This window comes from Eutrema salsugineum, unplaced genomic scaffold (assembly GCF_000478725.1).
Source record: "Eutrema salsugineum unplaced genomic scaffold, Eutsalg1_0 scaffold_1, whole genome shotgun sequence".
NCBI classification, from domain to species: Eukaryota; Viridiplantae; Streptophyta; class Magnoliopsida; order Brassicales; family Brassicaceae; genus Eutrema; species Eutrema salsugineum.
The window spans coordinates 7,883,991-7,898,693 of NW_006256909.1; the positions used below are offsets into that span (position 1 = coordinate 7,883,991).

Sequence of the window (14,703 nt, forward strand, 5' to 3'; positions counted from 1 at the left end):
ATAAAGATATTCAACGATATACGTCACGGCTGAATAGAAAAGGAAATCCTTGGAGCATAACCTCTTTTTTTTTTTGAATCTAATATTAAATTATATTTAAAAGAAATAACAATGTTTTATAAACTTATTCTTTACATTTTTGAAAAAAGAAAATTTCTAAGTCTTTATCTTGAAGAAAATCAAACTTCCAATCCATATGCATACTTGATACTTCATTACTCTATTGCTGCGAATAGAGCAAATCTGATTGGGGATGTGTTTGTCAATCGTGGAGCATAATCTCTTTTTACCATTTTTTTGTTTTCATTTACGGGTGACTTTTGAAAGAAGTTTGAATATGCTCATTGACATTGTGAAATGTAACAAATTTACACACATAACAATAATTTAAAATTTAAAGAACAAAACGAGTATATGCAGATCAGATTTTCTTTACCGTAAATCCACAAAAATAATTAAATCCTTTACACACGCAAACCTTTCTCTTCACTCTTCAAGATCCTATAGGTGAAACCAGGAACTCGACTGTCACCGGAAACCTCCACCGCCGAGCACATACTCGGCAAAAACCTTCCACCGCCACCACGGCTCTGTCTCTTCTTCTTTCTCCAATTGGTTTTAGAGAACCAAGAACTCAGCCGTGATGAACGATCTCTTTGTTGAAAACTTTTGGTCTTTTCTTCATAATTGCCTCTCCGTGGATCGAACTGGGGACATGTATTGATGTTTTTGAAGTAGTCGATTTCTTTACGTACAAGCGATCCGATAGTTCCTCGTGTCCCTATGGGGATTTGAGCAGCCATTGATAAAAGAGTTTTGTGTGTAGCTTCTGCTTCTTTTTTCTTTTTCTTTTTTTTTGTATCAAGTGGCAATGAAGTGATCTAAGAATGCTTGAAGCTAGAGTAATATAAAATGTATATATACTTCTTTTTTACATCATTACTTGATTGCTTTGGTTTGGTCATCCGTTTCTTTATTTATTTTCTTCCATTTTCTATATATTTCAGTGTTCAAAAAATCCACCGATCCTACCAACATTTCAGAAGAAAATATGTACTTATGAAAATATTAAAAAAAAACAAAAACTGAAGATTTGACGATTTTAAAGCGAATAGAGAAGTCGATTGTTGCAAAAGGAACAAGGCAATGATACAATAACACAAGGTTGTTGTAGAGAGGACAAAATATTATTCGGTTGATAAACTACATACACTACATTGATTTTTTCAATATTATCTTTTTTGCTACACCATTTCTACCTTTCTTAAAAAGCCATATTACATAAACGTGACCTTTCTTCATAATGATGGTTTAACTCAATTACTTTTCCTTCTATCATGCCGTGGATTAATTTTCACTCAAGACTTTCTCTTTTTTACCCTAAAGTCAGGGAACATAATAATTTCTAATTTCAATTTATCCCACTAAATGACTAGAAATCCAAAGACTGCGTAATTTTTATGTAGTAGTCATGATGTAATTATTCGGTTTATGAATCAAATAAGCGGGCAACAAACCGAAAATAACCACCAAACCAACCAAATTAATTACTCAACTTAGCTTCTATCTCGGCCCAAAATTAGGTTCGACTCGGCCCATATTTCATATTGGCGCGATAACGATAACGATTTCTTAGGGCATTACGCATCAACCAATACAACCATGGCTTCGCCGGCGTTAACAGGCGGTTACCGGAACCTTACTGCGCCGGTATCTCTCCTGCGCACTTTAGCATCTACCCGTATCACTAATCCTTTGTATCATTCCAAAGAACTTCATTACAGACAGTCTCCGAGTTTCATTTCTTCTTCAAAGAGATTAACTTGCTTGGCATTACTTCAAACCAATTCACCGAATCAAACCACACTCTCCTCTTCTTCCACTACTGGGTATGCTAAAAGTCGGATTTTTTATCGTCATCGTCAAAATTTCGATAATTCTCTGATGGGTTGCTTTTTGTGCTCATTTGAGTTTTCCAGATGCATTGAATACACTCGATTGATGCCATGTCCTGCACAGAGCTATCCTTTTAGAATTGAGCACATGGTTGTTTTAGAAGACGTTCTTGTGGCTGATTATATCTGTAAAAAATTGGATCTTCCTCCTTTGTAAGTATTCTTCTTCGTGTTCTTCAATGAAGCAGTCTTTTGAGTATCCATATGTTTAGGAATGGAGTATATAAAAAGTTTCATTCTGTGAAGGTATGTTGCAGATCTTATCCAATTTGGAGCTATACATTACGCTCTTGTATGCCCTAAACCTCCACCTACTGCGACTCCTGAGCAAATCAAACTGTTTGAAGAAGTAACTTCTCCTTCTGTACTAAGCAAGAGATCTTCCATCAAAGGAAAAACTGTTAGAGAAGCTCAGAAAACGTTTCGTGTGACTCATACCAATCAGTATGTCGAAGCTGGGACTTACTTGCGTGTGCACGTGCACCCTAAACGCTCCCCAAGGTAGAATACATTTTAAGAAATGTGTTAAGAAATTGAAAGTTTTGGAGATAACCAATTGACATGAAATTTTTGTTTTCAATCAGGTGTTATGAGATTGATTGGAAGTCACGGATTATTGCGGTGACTGACTCTTACGTCGTTTTGGATAAACCTGCCGGCACTACGGTATGTAACTCATCCATTAGACTTTCTTCTCAATATTCTTGAACAATGAACACTGTAGTTGCATTAGAAATCTTGCAAAAAAAAAAAATGACTATATACATTATCGGATTGTAACTATCGATCAAAATGTCTTTATTGTGATCCATCTCTTGGTGATATGAAGTGTTTTCTTACTTCAACTTCTCAGAAACGCTTGATTTCTGTTGTTATACCAGATTCATGGTGCTCAGCAATTCAATGCATTGACCCACATTGAATATTTTATCAGGTTGGGGGAACCATGGATAACATCGAAGAGACCTGTGCCACATTTGCCTCACGTGCATTAGATTTGCCAGAGCCACTGAAAACAACACATCAGGTTGATAATTGCACAGAGGGCTGGTACTGTCTCGTTAACAACGTTTTCATGCTTTTGCACTTTGTTAATTTTTAATATCTTTTAAGTGACCAGGTCACATTCTTTTTCTTCTTCCTCTACAGTGTTGTCTTTGCTAGAACAAAAGAGTATTGCCCGGTCTTCCACACGAAAATAAAAGTGAGTTTGCATGCTTATATTTCGTTGGACTGTGAAACCAAGAAGACGTCCTGAAATATCTTATTGTTGTTTTTCCTTCTTTTCAAGAATAAAGAAGTAAAGAAACTTTATCGTGCTCTTGCTGCGGCACCTCTTCCCAGTGGAGTTATCTCACATTATATGCGCCCAGTCAATAGGGCTCCAAGACTCGTATCCGAAGGTAATTTCGATTTGAAATTGTCAAGAATCATCTAAAATCTGAAGTGAATATATATGATTCCCTGTATTTTCCTAACAATGTGAATATAATATTCTTTGAGATGCAGATCCGATCAAAGGTTGGCACTTGTGTCAGCTTGAGATTCTAGAGTGTAAGAAGATTCCTTGGCCCGATGCAGCTACTGAGGCAAAACAAGATATTGATGACTGTGGATGGACTTCAAAAGAATTTGCTTACGAATGTACAATAAACCTTTTAACAGGAAAGACTCACCAGGTCAGTTCAATCAACACTTATCTCCTTCATAAAACATGTCTCTCTTCTGAGTATGTTAGGATCATCTAATTGCTGGTATTGAATGGTTTTTCAGATCAGGGCTCAGCTTGCAGCTTGTGGGGCACCATTGGTTGGTGACTCTATGTACATGCCAGCTGCAATAGCAGAGACGGCTAATCCTGAGATTAACCCTTATGGGAAAGCAAAGAAACATTACACAATGGAGGAGAACGATAAGGAAACCGCTGTTGCGGAATGGATTGATATGCATGGGAAGGAACCGAGGGTAGGAATCGGTCTTCAAGCTTGTCAAATCTCGTGGGAAGATGATGATGGAGAACATTTTTATGAAGCTGGGACTCCTTGGTGGAGATGAGAAACACGTCCTGATGTTGATGTTCTTATCTAAACTTGCTTCAGCAAATGAGTGGTGAAGAATTATTTTGTTATAAGCAAGGAAAATGGCTTGTTGTTTTAATGTAACTTATTTTCATAAAACAGATTTTTATCACAATTCTCTTCTGCTTTGTTAGAGAATCAAACTGTTACATGTAGTTTTAGAAATATCTGATATATAAACGATAACGTTGGATTACAACAATACGGGTCTTCCTTTTGTTTTCAGGCATCATCGTTTTGGGATTGAGCTCTGTGCTGGAAAATGAAGTTCTTGTACCAAGAAGCCGAGAGTCTTGGGGTTCTCTCTAGAGTATTGAAGTCGACATGGTATAGACCGAACCTTATGGTATAACCAGATATCCACTCGAAGTTGTCCAGTAAAGACCATGTGAAGTACCCTCTTATATCTGCACCTTTCCTGTTTTCACCATTAACTTTAGAATCAAGACAGATTTGAGCTTTGTTAAAAAAATGTAAAGCATTATTACCTCATTGCTCTTTTCAATGCATCTAAATAGCTACTCATGTACTTCACTCTCCGGTAATCATTTACCAAAACTCCAGTATTATTCTCACCAAAACCTGCAAAAAAAACGGGAAAGATCAAACTTTTTTGCAAAACCTGCTAAAACACACAGCGTAGAAACAGTCTTTTGGCCACATGCGTACCGTTTTCTGTCACATACAAAGGAATGTTTTTGTATCGCTCTGTTGCATACATCAACATCTCTTCCATTCCTTGAGGATAAACATTAAACCAATCTACTCCTGTCTGCATCATTACCAAAACACAAACAACTCAAAAATGTTCCTGAACGGTTTTTTTCCTTTTTCATTTGGTCAGTTTACATACCGGTTCTCCTAAAGCTAAACCGTCTTTAAGAGCATTTGCATTGACAAAACCTTCAGCTCTCGAACCTCCTTGGCCCGGTTCACATGCGGAATGTAGACAGTCTTTCGCGTACCTGCTAGTGTACTGATTAATCCCAATGAAGTCTAATCCATTCTTGGAGCTCTTAAGATCATCCTTTGTGAATTGAGGAAGATCTTCTCCAAATATTTCTTGCATTTCTCTTGGATATCTTCCAAACACAACCGGGTCCAAGAACCTGCAGTTCTCACTCTTTTTGATTCTAAAGTCCGGTATATGGTTTATTATGGGAATTAGAATCTTTTAAACCGATCAGGCTTACCAAGTCAAGTAGAAAGCTTGAGCTCTCTCAGCAGCTAATCTATCTGCTAAAGCATCACTAACCGGTTCAAACCAGATCGCGTTCATAACAATACCGATCTTTCCTCTTTGTTGTTCCTAAACGAAACCGGTTCTTTGAGTTAAACCGTTCTGAAATTTCCGGTTTCGTTAATTATTTTGATTTACCTGATATTTTGTCCGGTATATACTGACGGCGGCTAGATGTGAACGGATAATGTTGTGAGCGGCAACAAGTGGCTCTATCTCGGAGTCGCCACGTGTGCAGTTTCCGACAGTCTTGGAACAACGTGATGGCGGGTAAGTCCCTTTCCGGTAACCCAAAATCACCTGAACGTTTGGTTCGTTGAAGGTAGACCAGAACTTAACTCTGTTCCCAAAGTATCGGAAGCAAATCTCTGCGTAGTGTTCAAAATCTTCCCTGAAAACAACATTTTTGTTTAGCTTTCAGACTTTCAGTGTACCAGTGTACGTATCTACGCCTACGCGTAACATGTGTGTGTATATATGGTTACCGGATTTGAGGATTTAGCCAGCTTCCGTATCTATATTCGAGTTCCTGAGGAATGTCATAATGTGTCAACGTGACAAATGGTTCGATCCCTGAGAATGAGAAGTTTTGGAGTGTTTTCTTGGTCTTTGAGAAATTTTCTCGAGAAAATTTATCAATTATTACCTCTCTTGAGAATAGCATCGATCACTCTGTTGTAATGATAAATACCTTCCATGTTCATATCTCCAAATCGTCCCTCTGCAAAAATTTTTTTTTTAAAAAAGACTGAAAAATAAGTCAATCAAGAGAGATCGAAATACAAGACTCTATCTCACTTGGAAGTATCCGAGCCCACGATAAAGAAAATCGATAGCTGTTAACTCCAAGATCTTCCATCAGATCCAAATCTTCCTGTTGAAGTAAATATAACAATTACTTTCAAAATTCTTATTTAGAGCTTTGTAGCTAGACAGATCAATAATATTGGATATATAGATTTACGGTTTAGTTACCGGATATCGATGGTAATGATCAACAGCGACTTTCCCATGGCTTCCATCTGCGATTTTTCCTATACAAAGGCAAGTCAAGAAAGGTATATAGACATAGTTTCTTAAGGTGACTTGAGCAACAAGAATGGAAATAAAAGCCCTAAAAGTTTGAGACTTAAAAAAAAAAAAAGCTTAGAACACAAAGATCTAACCAGTGATGTTTGTGAAAACGTCCCAATTGCTGAGGGTTTTGCCGTCGCTTAAGTAAGCTCCTTCATACTGAATAAACGACAAGAGCACACAAAACTAAAGTTTAAAAAATGGAGATTTTTTTTTTTACTGAGCATTGAAGTAAATAAAAGAAGGTTTGAGAACCTGGTAAGCAGAAGAAGCAGTGCCAAAGAGAAAGTTTTTAGGGAAATGGACATCTTCTTCTTCGTTAGTCTCTCTCAGTGGGATATGATCATCATACCTTGTTGATGATGATGATGAGACCAAGTTTATGATGATGAAGCAGAGGAACCAAAGTGGTAACAGAGAAAGATACATTGACGATTTGGTCTCCATTGATTCAGGAACTACAGATTTTTTTTTTTTCTGTTTGTTCAAGAGTAGTAGTATAGGTCTTATATAAAAAAGGAAAATGAGTGGCATTATGAACTTTTGGGTTGATAGTGATATTTCACCAATTTTCAGCTACTTTTGATTTGTTAAATAAAATCTCTGACGAATGAAAACTGGCAATAGTATGTAAGATTTGATGGACCAATCAAAATATTTTTTGTTTCTTGGGAATGATTAACTTGTCCTTAAATTTATACCATGGGTCACTTTTAAAGAAAATGACTTGAGATTTGCCATTTGCCAGAACTGAGACAACGACATAACATTTAAAAATTATTAGAGCGTGATAGAGCTCGTAAATCACAAAATGATTGGTTCAACAATGTAGCCATTGTTGTCTTCAACAAAGGACAAACCACATTATTTGTAAAATAGGGAATCTTTTGAATTGTATTGAAAGAGACTGAAAGAGATGTAAAAAGTAGAAGACAAGCTCAAGTCTTGCTAAAAGAAGAATCATAAAATATAAACACAGTAGTACCACTAGAGTAGCTTAATAATTAACAAGGAATAGCGGAGCATACACTTTGAGTCTTTGACAGTAGAAGCAAAACGCAAAACACAAAACGCTAAAATGTTCGCTAGTGAATGATAAAATAATAACAGATAAAACGCAAAACCGCCTGAACCACAACAAACCGATTCTTCTTCTTTTTTTTTTTTGGTTTCCAGCAGAAGTCAATACCCGAACCTCTTTACCCTTTCATACTCGAGCCTCTTTTTTTTTTCTTTGGCCCGCCCGCGAACAAACGCGGTATGAGACTAAACGCAAAAAGGTGCGTTCTTGACTTCCTTTGGAGGATCTCAAAAGACTATTTAAAAAACCAAGAAATAGATATTACCACGAAAAAACTCCTAAACCTCCTCCTCTTTTTGCCTCCCCTAATCCTTCTGCAGAAACAACACAAAACAAAACAAATCAAGAAAGATGTGATTATCCAAATAAACAAAGTCAATATAGAGAAAATATTCCTTACCTTGAAAAAACTTTGATCAGGCTCCGTCGCAGGCCAGGGCAGCTTTGATCCGCTGGACGGTGCATTTGATGAGACTGTTGACTGTAGCCACTGAGCCGAGAGAGAGTTTTGCGGTTGGAACAGAGTCAACAAGTATCTGAAACGCTACTGTGAGTAGTGAACCGCAGTTACTTGCGGTAGAAGTAACCAAATCGAGATTACTTCCTTCTCCTCCTCCTCCTCCTTCAGCTCCGACACTAGCGTTTCCTCCTTCTCTTACAGAGCCATCGGGCAATATAGCGAACCCGGATGGTAACAAAGCGAAATAATCCGGATCTCCGCCGCTCAAGACCACATTCATAGCCATTGTGTCGACTGGTGCGTATATTACATACGATCCTGATGCGTCCGTACAACTTTCTTGTAGGATCAACATGTTGCTCTGTCCAGAGTTCACGCTCTGCTTTTTTTTTTTTTTAAATTACAAAACGAAACCAAGGAAGTTTATTAAAAACAACATAGCAAAAATACCTCAGATTTCATGAATTGAGGGAAAAATCATTCTTACATTGACACGGAGCAAGGAGACACAGTTTCCAGGATCACGACCATTTGCGATATGAGCCATTTCTTGAACCAAGCCTCCGTTCGAAAGTATATCCCACTGCAAAATCAATCCTTGAAAGTAAAGAACTTTCGATCTTGTTTTAAAAAAAAGTTTGACTTTTTGATTTTGATTACCTCACTTCTGGAGTTTTCGTCTCTGAGAAAATCGAAAACTCGTTTTGGAGACACAGGGAGCCAGAAAGAAGTAGCGGCGCTCAAGACGATTCCGGGAGGCCTTCCCGGATCATCCATGCTCTTCCGGGTCATGACCCGAACGTCGTCGGATCCTGTGGTGGTCAAAGTCGTCCATACGTGTGCAGTCGACGCGCCGACTCCGCTACAGAAGCTCATCACCATCCTCTCCGCCAGTTTCAGCATGCTCTTTCTTCCCTCAGGGCTCGTTATCACTATTCATAATTACCACAAAGTTAAGGGGCCCAATAAGTAAATACTATTTTGTCGATTTTAACCCTGATTTTTTTAATTGATCAGAATAGCCCTCAAAGTAATATGTTTTGTTATGTACCGGAAAGATCAGCGGCTGGAATGTTGCTGGCCATCGAACTTGCGAGCCGCTCGCATTGGCGATCAAGAGTAGCCACCCAACGTTTCGCACCGAAAGCTAAACCGGTATTAACCAACGGTTTATACATGGTGTGAACCGATCTATCATCCACCTCCGTATGCTCTACCCAAGTCACCTTCAACAATTTGCCAAGAAAAGAAAACAAAAGAACCATCACCTAATCAATTCTCTTCTTTTGAAATTCTCCACTATACTTTTGATGATTATCAATTTTAGCCCTTTAAATATACCTTAGAATAGCCATTCTGCAATTCTTGAATCAGACAACCAGAGGGTCTTCGTCTGCTTCGAGTGATCGGACTCGGTCGTAGGCTGTCCAAAGAGACATCAACCACCGCCCAAGTGTTGTCACTATGCTGTTTACAGTACCTCACAAAGTAGTTCTCACGTGTCGGGACAAGCGGTGATGGGACTTGGAACTCAGCTGTCATCTTTTAATACAAGAAAACACACGAGGAATCATTATAACATGATATGGAATAATAGCTTGTAAAGCAAGTAATCAGATAGATAGGGGTTTTTAGGTCAAATACCACTTGTAGTGCCCCGTTATAGTTCCCTGCAACGCCAGTTGAGAGAACTTCTAGCGTCAATGCTCTCGACACAATCCCACAGAACACACTCGACCATTGATTCTGTACAGAGAAAAGAAGATCAAAAGTGTCAACCTCAAACTTTTGAAATTTAAGTTTGAGAAGATAAAGAGTGATGGAATCAGATCGATACCACGTCCATTAGAATCTCAACAAGGTTGATATGGTTCATGATAACGACGGTGGACTCTCTCGAAGCTTCTGATCTCAAACCAATAGGTTTTGGTCCGATCCCTCTAGGGAACGTTCTGAAATACTCCTCTTCATTGAGGATCTCAACCGAGTTATCGCTAGAAACCCACAAGGGATCACCAGTTTGAGCCATTCTCACAAGCTCTTCCATGGCTGCAACCGCTAACTCGACAATCATAGGCTTATCAGCATCAGAATGGATCGAAACCGACCTTAAAATGTCGCTTGTTGTTCCATACATTTCTCCTACGAAACCCATCTGGTTATTGTTACTGTTCCCAAAGTTTCCAACTTCAAGATCAAGCGAGCGCGTGGGAATGTGTTGTGAAGATGTGAGCTGAGGGAAAGGCGTGGAGTTAGTCAGTAGTGGCTTCCCTACGTACTTAGCAGCTATTGAAGAGATTCTATCGATTTCTTCGCGTAGACGCGCGTTTTCAATCCTCAGATGCTGTTCATCGAATGACATTTCTCCTATAGCCGCAGGACCACCACAGTTTGGGCATGTTGCGTTGCTTAGAGCATCCTTGTACCTATTGTTCTCTGCTCTAAGCTTGTCGTTGTCTGACTTTAGAATCGCGTTCTCGTGCCTCTCGTGTTGTGCCTATAAAGATCACAACTTTCTCTTCTTTATGTTTGATCTTACGAGTATAAAGCAAATAAAATGGACATGGTTAAATTATACTATATATGGCCAAAAACTTCTATAATGTTGGAGCGATATTCTAATGACCAAAACTGAAAAAACCATACATGGTTTATAGTGACATTATGAAAGCTAATAGAAAATTAGGCTTTTAATAAACAAAGTAGGCTTATGGTGATTAATAAATTAAACAGCAATTTCATTTAATTTTGATATAAAAAACAGATCCGGTGCTAATTCATAGAAATCAAATGAACATTATGAGTCGATAATAAAAATAAGCCTTAGTATTACCTTCATTTGAGTGCGTTTGTTTTGGAACCAAAACTTGACTTGAAGAGGTTCTAAACTTAGCTCGCGACTCAGCTCTTTTCTTTGCTTATCGTCTGGATGAGGACATTCCTTGAAGAACCTATAGAAATCAAAACCAAACATAAACCCTAAAAATCCACGAAAACATTAGAAATCTTTTTAAGTGGGGAAATATTATTCTTACGACTCAAGCTCTTGAATCTGGCGTTGCGTGTGGCGGTGGTAACGTTTCTTTTTGTTAGGACGCTGATTAGGATCTTGAAGCTCTTCTTCTAAAGGATTCTCCATGGTGACTTCTGCACCAGACTTAGTCTCGAAATCGTCTTCTCGGCTTCCGGTAAGACCCAAATCGTTATCAGAGATCTTCGGGGTCATATCGAACATATGATGTTGAGGCTCGAACATGTTTGGATGATACATGATGATGATGATGATTATTGATCGATGTTGGAGTTTTTAAGCTTTAGGTTTTCCTTCAAATCTTCAAGATGATTATCCAAATCATTTTCGTTGATTTATCTTGATTTTCTACTCCAAGTATCTCCCACTGTCCAAAACCAAAGATCAAATGGTCATGTTTCTACTGTATAGACGAGGATCAAAGTAGAAATGGAAGATAAAATCTTGGCTTTATGGAAAGTAATCCTCTAGATATTATGAAACTATACATACCTTTAATGTAAATATATTTATATGGTCTTTTTTTCACATTTCACAAGTCACCGAAAAGCAAAATATTGGTCTTTTTCTCTATTTTTGATGGTTGTTCATATCTATACGCTTATATAAGCATATGTATTCATCTTATCAAAAAGGGTATGATTATAAATGCAACTACTACGTGACATAACCTCGTTGCATATAAAAAACAATTTATCAAGAGATTCAAGTTTAAAAAATGGGACACGGATATTCGGATGAATATTTAAGTATAATGTTATTATACAATAATATAAGAAAATTAGTGAAAACTGAAGTAAAACACTAAAAGGACATAAATTTCTAAAAAGACATATTTGTGTTAAGAAAGACAAGGTTTTATAAAAAAATTCAAACGCATATCTTATTACTAGAATATACATCTACACATACACAAAGGCCAAAGCAGAATATAAACATACATCCATAAAAAGTAGCGATAGAATTTATCTTGAAAGCCACAAACATCATCGGATCTACAAGAAACCGCAGAGGTATTGAAAAAAGAAATTAAACGGATGAGGAGGCTGTCGATCTCAATGAAGCCCTAATTTTCTATTAGCTTACATAATAGACAAAAATTATATGTTACACTTACTTTTCAGAGTGAATCCAAAATCTATATTACTGGGTTGAAGGCGTTGAGCGCAACTCGAATTATATGGAATTTCTTTATGAAACCATACGGAGCTTTTTTTTTGTTGGAAGTGTTGGGTTTGTTTCTTGAAGTTGTGGATCGAAATAAATGATCTTTTGTCTCTCTCTTTCGTTTCTCTGTCTACATAAAAGCTAGTGAGATAGATATAATTCACAGGCTACCGAAGCCAAGAAAAGCGTTTTTTAGTAAGAAAATAATAAAGGCATTTTTTTTTCTCGGTGGAATTTATCTATTTGACCTTGGTCTTACTGTAATAAAAATTAGAAAAGAACCGTTTACAGTAAAAACTAATTGGATGTAGGTAAATCAATTGAGAAAAAAACAAAAACTAATTATTAAAAAATTGTGTACATACATATGAGATGACATTAAGTCAATGGCCTTTTTCTACACAACTACTCAATAAAATTCGTCAAACTCAAACCCCCTTTTACACTTTCTATAACTCCAAAGAGGTTTATTCTTTTCTAACGCTTGTTTTTAGATCGTTACAAGAAAAGAGTCAGTGGCTTTTTTTAAGTAAAAGAAAATGCAGATCTTGAAAACATTATAAAAATCCGGTTAGTATGAACAAACATGCAATATAGAACCCATTCTTTAAAGAAACATAGAAAAAAAAGTCACATGTACATATATAAGTATCGATTATAGATATATAGAGAAAGAGAGAGATCTTACCTTCGGACACAAAATGGAACCCTAGCTTTGAATCTTCGCTAATTTTTTGGATTCTCTTCTTGTGGAGAAAAACGGAGATGTATGCGGAGATAGGAGAAATTCAAAAGGGTTTCCTAGGGCACCGATTTATAGCCAAATCAAGACATAAACGGTGGTTTTCAGAGGGTTCTTTTAAAAACCGGCAAGATGTAGTATCACTTAGGAAAAAAATTGGAGAATTTGCTGAAGGAGGAACTAAGGAGAGGAGGAAGAAGGAAAAGAGGTGAGGAAAGGATGTGAAAGAAGGAAACGGAGTTATTGCGAAATGCATAGAGAGGGTGCATAGCATTTATGATTATCGAAAGGTCCATTAATGCTTTTAGTGAGAGAAAATTCATACCATTACTTATATATTTTTCTACAGAGAGAGTTTCAGTTCATCAATTTTTTTTAAAAAAAAAATCAAAATAACCTCACGGATCGAAATTTTTTAAATGAATTTCCATTTCTTGGTTTTATATATGTTCATGGTTATAGTTTATTATTCTATGTATAACTATATCAGATTAATAATAATTTATAGCTATGTGTTGTGCGTAACTGCATATATATAAGCATATTGCACACTGATTACATATATGTCCAAGAATATATATGGACATCATCAGGACATATAAATGATTCCTATATGGTTTACACACTCACTTAGTTTAATTTATGTCAGTCAATAATGCATCCTGAGTTTCTGCTTCCTTGATTAAAAGTTTAATACAATTGTCTATTAATCAGCAGAATGTTTGAGCTTGATTAAATTTATTCGATAACTGCAGATATTTGTTAGTATTATATAGCTTCCTTGATGGTTGATTAGTGACGAGATTAAGTAGTAGAGCAAGAACATTGTACGACTACATTTTTAGGTCTTAATTATGTACTGTCACTATTTTTGTAATTAAACATTTCATCTCAAAGTAAGATTCTATAAACAAATTAAAAAGAGATTAATAAAAAGTTTCATAATCCATGACATTATCAATTTTCATACAAACAATGAAAATCAATCCACAAAAGTTCTCGATTATATATCAAATATTGTAATTGGACATTGCTATAGATTGTCCACCTCTCTCTAGCTAGTTTTACACTCTTAAATATATCCTAAATCTATCAAAATGTTCAATCAGTAGATAAAGTACTTCGTCTATATCAATGATTCAATATAAATGATGGTTAGATTATATGAAGATCAAATTCTTTTCTTATAAAATAATTTTAATACACATTAATTATAATTAATAAATATTAATGAATTGTATGAGGTAAATAAAATTCTTCTTCAAAGCATTACTTATTTATAACAAAAAAAAAAATGTTAAAGGCATCACCTATTTAAATCTCAAAGACTAGACCGAATAGTTTTACAACAATTCCATATCCTTTGGCTAATGTCAAATTGAATGTCTCAGGTTGGCTGATTAATTTCTGTAACGAACAAAACCCTACGTATACTACTAATACTATATAGTGGTGTTTTTTGTCAACCTACTGTATATAATTATGTGTGTTTTGTACCAAAATACAAGAGAGATAACTCAGATGAGATAACTTTTGTGATTGGACCCACTTTCAAGGAACCAAAGAAAGGGATGAGATGGAAACTACGTAAGTTCCAAGAATATCTAAAAAAAGAATTTTAAAAGGTCAAAGCTATATTCAATGGTAGTTTGGATTAATCGTTTTAATCAAAATTGGCCATTCGATTGACTCATGTAGTTGGGGAGCAATATCCTTCTGGACCATGGTCCAAGAAACAGCTCATACATTAAGATTCACATCAATTCATATACGAACACTGAACTGATATGTTTAAGATTAAGTCCATGTACTACTGTACAACTTATATATAGATTTTCAGTGTTGTTATATTTATTTGACGTGCTATATATATAT

At 36.3% G+C, this 14,703-nt stretch overlaps 4 protein-coding genes across 8 annotated transcripts; 1 reads left to right on the forward strand and 3 right to left on the reverse strand.

Moving 5' to 3' along the window:
* Positions 1–464: 464 nt before the first annotated feature.
* Positions 465–803, reverse strand: LOC18028956. Its single transcript, XM_006413670.1, has one exon. The coding sequence runs from the start codon at positions 801–803 to the stop codon at positions 465–467; it is 339 nt and encodes a 112-aa protein (XP_006413733.1).
* An 837-nt stretch (positions 804–1,640) lies between these two features.
* Positions 1,641–4,453, forward strand: LOC18028957 (RNA pseudouridine synthase 6, chloroplastic). 2 transcript variants are annotated; one of them, XR_002896878.1, is made up of 10 exons: positions 1,641–1,889; positions 1,980–2,108; positions 2,202–2,456; positions 2,540–2,621; positions 2,890–3,005; positions 3,105–3,159; positions 3,247–3,358; positions 3,465–3,634; positions 3,729–4,064; positions 4,260–4,453. XR_002896878.1 is itself a non-coding variant. In XM_006413674.2 (9 exons), exons 1-9 carry the CDS (start codon positions 1,663–1,665, stop codon positions 4,008–4,010), a joined length of 1,428 nt encoding a protein of 475 aa, XP_006413737.1. In that variant the 5' UTR covers positions 1,641–1,662; the 3' UTR covers positions 4,011–4,083. The 2 variants fall into 2 exon arrangements, 1 of the variants encoding a protein (XP_006413737.1); XM_006413674.2 differs by lacking the exon at positions 4,260–4,453 and having other exon boundaries at positions 3,729–4,083.
* Positions 4,203–6,824, reverse strand: LOC18028526 (beta-glucosidase 47). Of its 2 annotated transcripts, XM_006413673.2 has the most exons (12): positions 6,603–6,824; positions 6,440–6,506; positions 6,249–6,307; positions 6,072–6,147; positions 5,920–5,994; positions 5,759–5,846; positions 5,412–5,664; positions 5,227–5,342; positions 4,887–5,142; positions 4,703–4,805; positions 4,522–4,615; positions 4,203–4,451 (listed from the first exon to the last, which is right to left on the reverse strand). In XM_006413673.2, exons 1-12 carry the CDS (start codon positions 6,792–6,794, stop codon positions 4,256–4,258), a joined length of 1,575 nt encoding a protein of 524 aa, XP_006413736.1. In that variant the 5' UTR covers positions 6,795–6,824; the 3' UTR covers positions 4,203–4,255. The 2 variants fall into 2 exon arrangements, with proteins under 2 accessions (XP_006413736.1, XP_024005462.1); XM_024149694.1 differs by lacking the exon at positions 4,203–4,451 and having other exon boundaries at positions 4,536–4,655.
* Positions 6,825–7,335: 511 nt separating this feature from the next.
* LOC18028958 (homeobox-leucine zipper protein MERISTEM L1) lies at positions 7,336–13,055 on the reverse strand. 3 transcript variants are annotated; one of them, XM_024149595.1, is made up of 12 exons: positions 12,775–13,055; positions 12,037–12,212; positions 10,924–11,286; positions 10,722–10,839; positions 9,726–10,385; positions 9,533–9,634; positions 9,230–9,430; positions 8,940–9,114; positions 8,549–8,820; positions 8,376–8,471; positions 7,829–8,267; positions 7,336–7,742 (listed from the first exon to the last, which is right to left on the reverse strand). In XM_024149595.1, the coding sequence occupies exons 3-11, from the start codon at positions 11,157–11,159 to the stop codon at positions 7,845–7,847; spliced, it is 2,283 nt and encodes a 760-aa protein (XP_024005363.1). In that variant the 5' UTR covers positions 11,160–11,286; positions 12,037–12,212; positions 12,775–13,055; the 3' UTR covers positions 7,336–7,742; positions 7,829–7,844. The 3 variants fall into 3 exon arrangements, with proteins under 3 accessions (XP_024005363.1, XP_024005362.1, XP_006413738.1); XM_024149594.1 differs by having other exon boundaries at positions 12,037–12,216; XM_006413675.2 differs by lacking the exon at positions 12,037–12,212.
* Between the last annotated feature and the right edge of the window lie 1,648 nt (positions 13,056–14,703).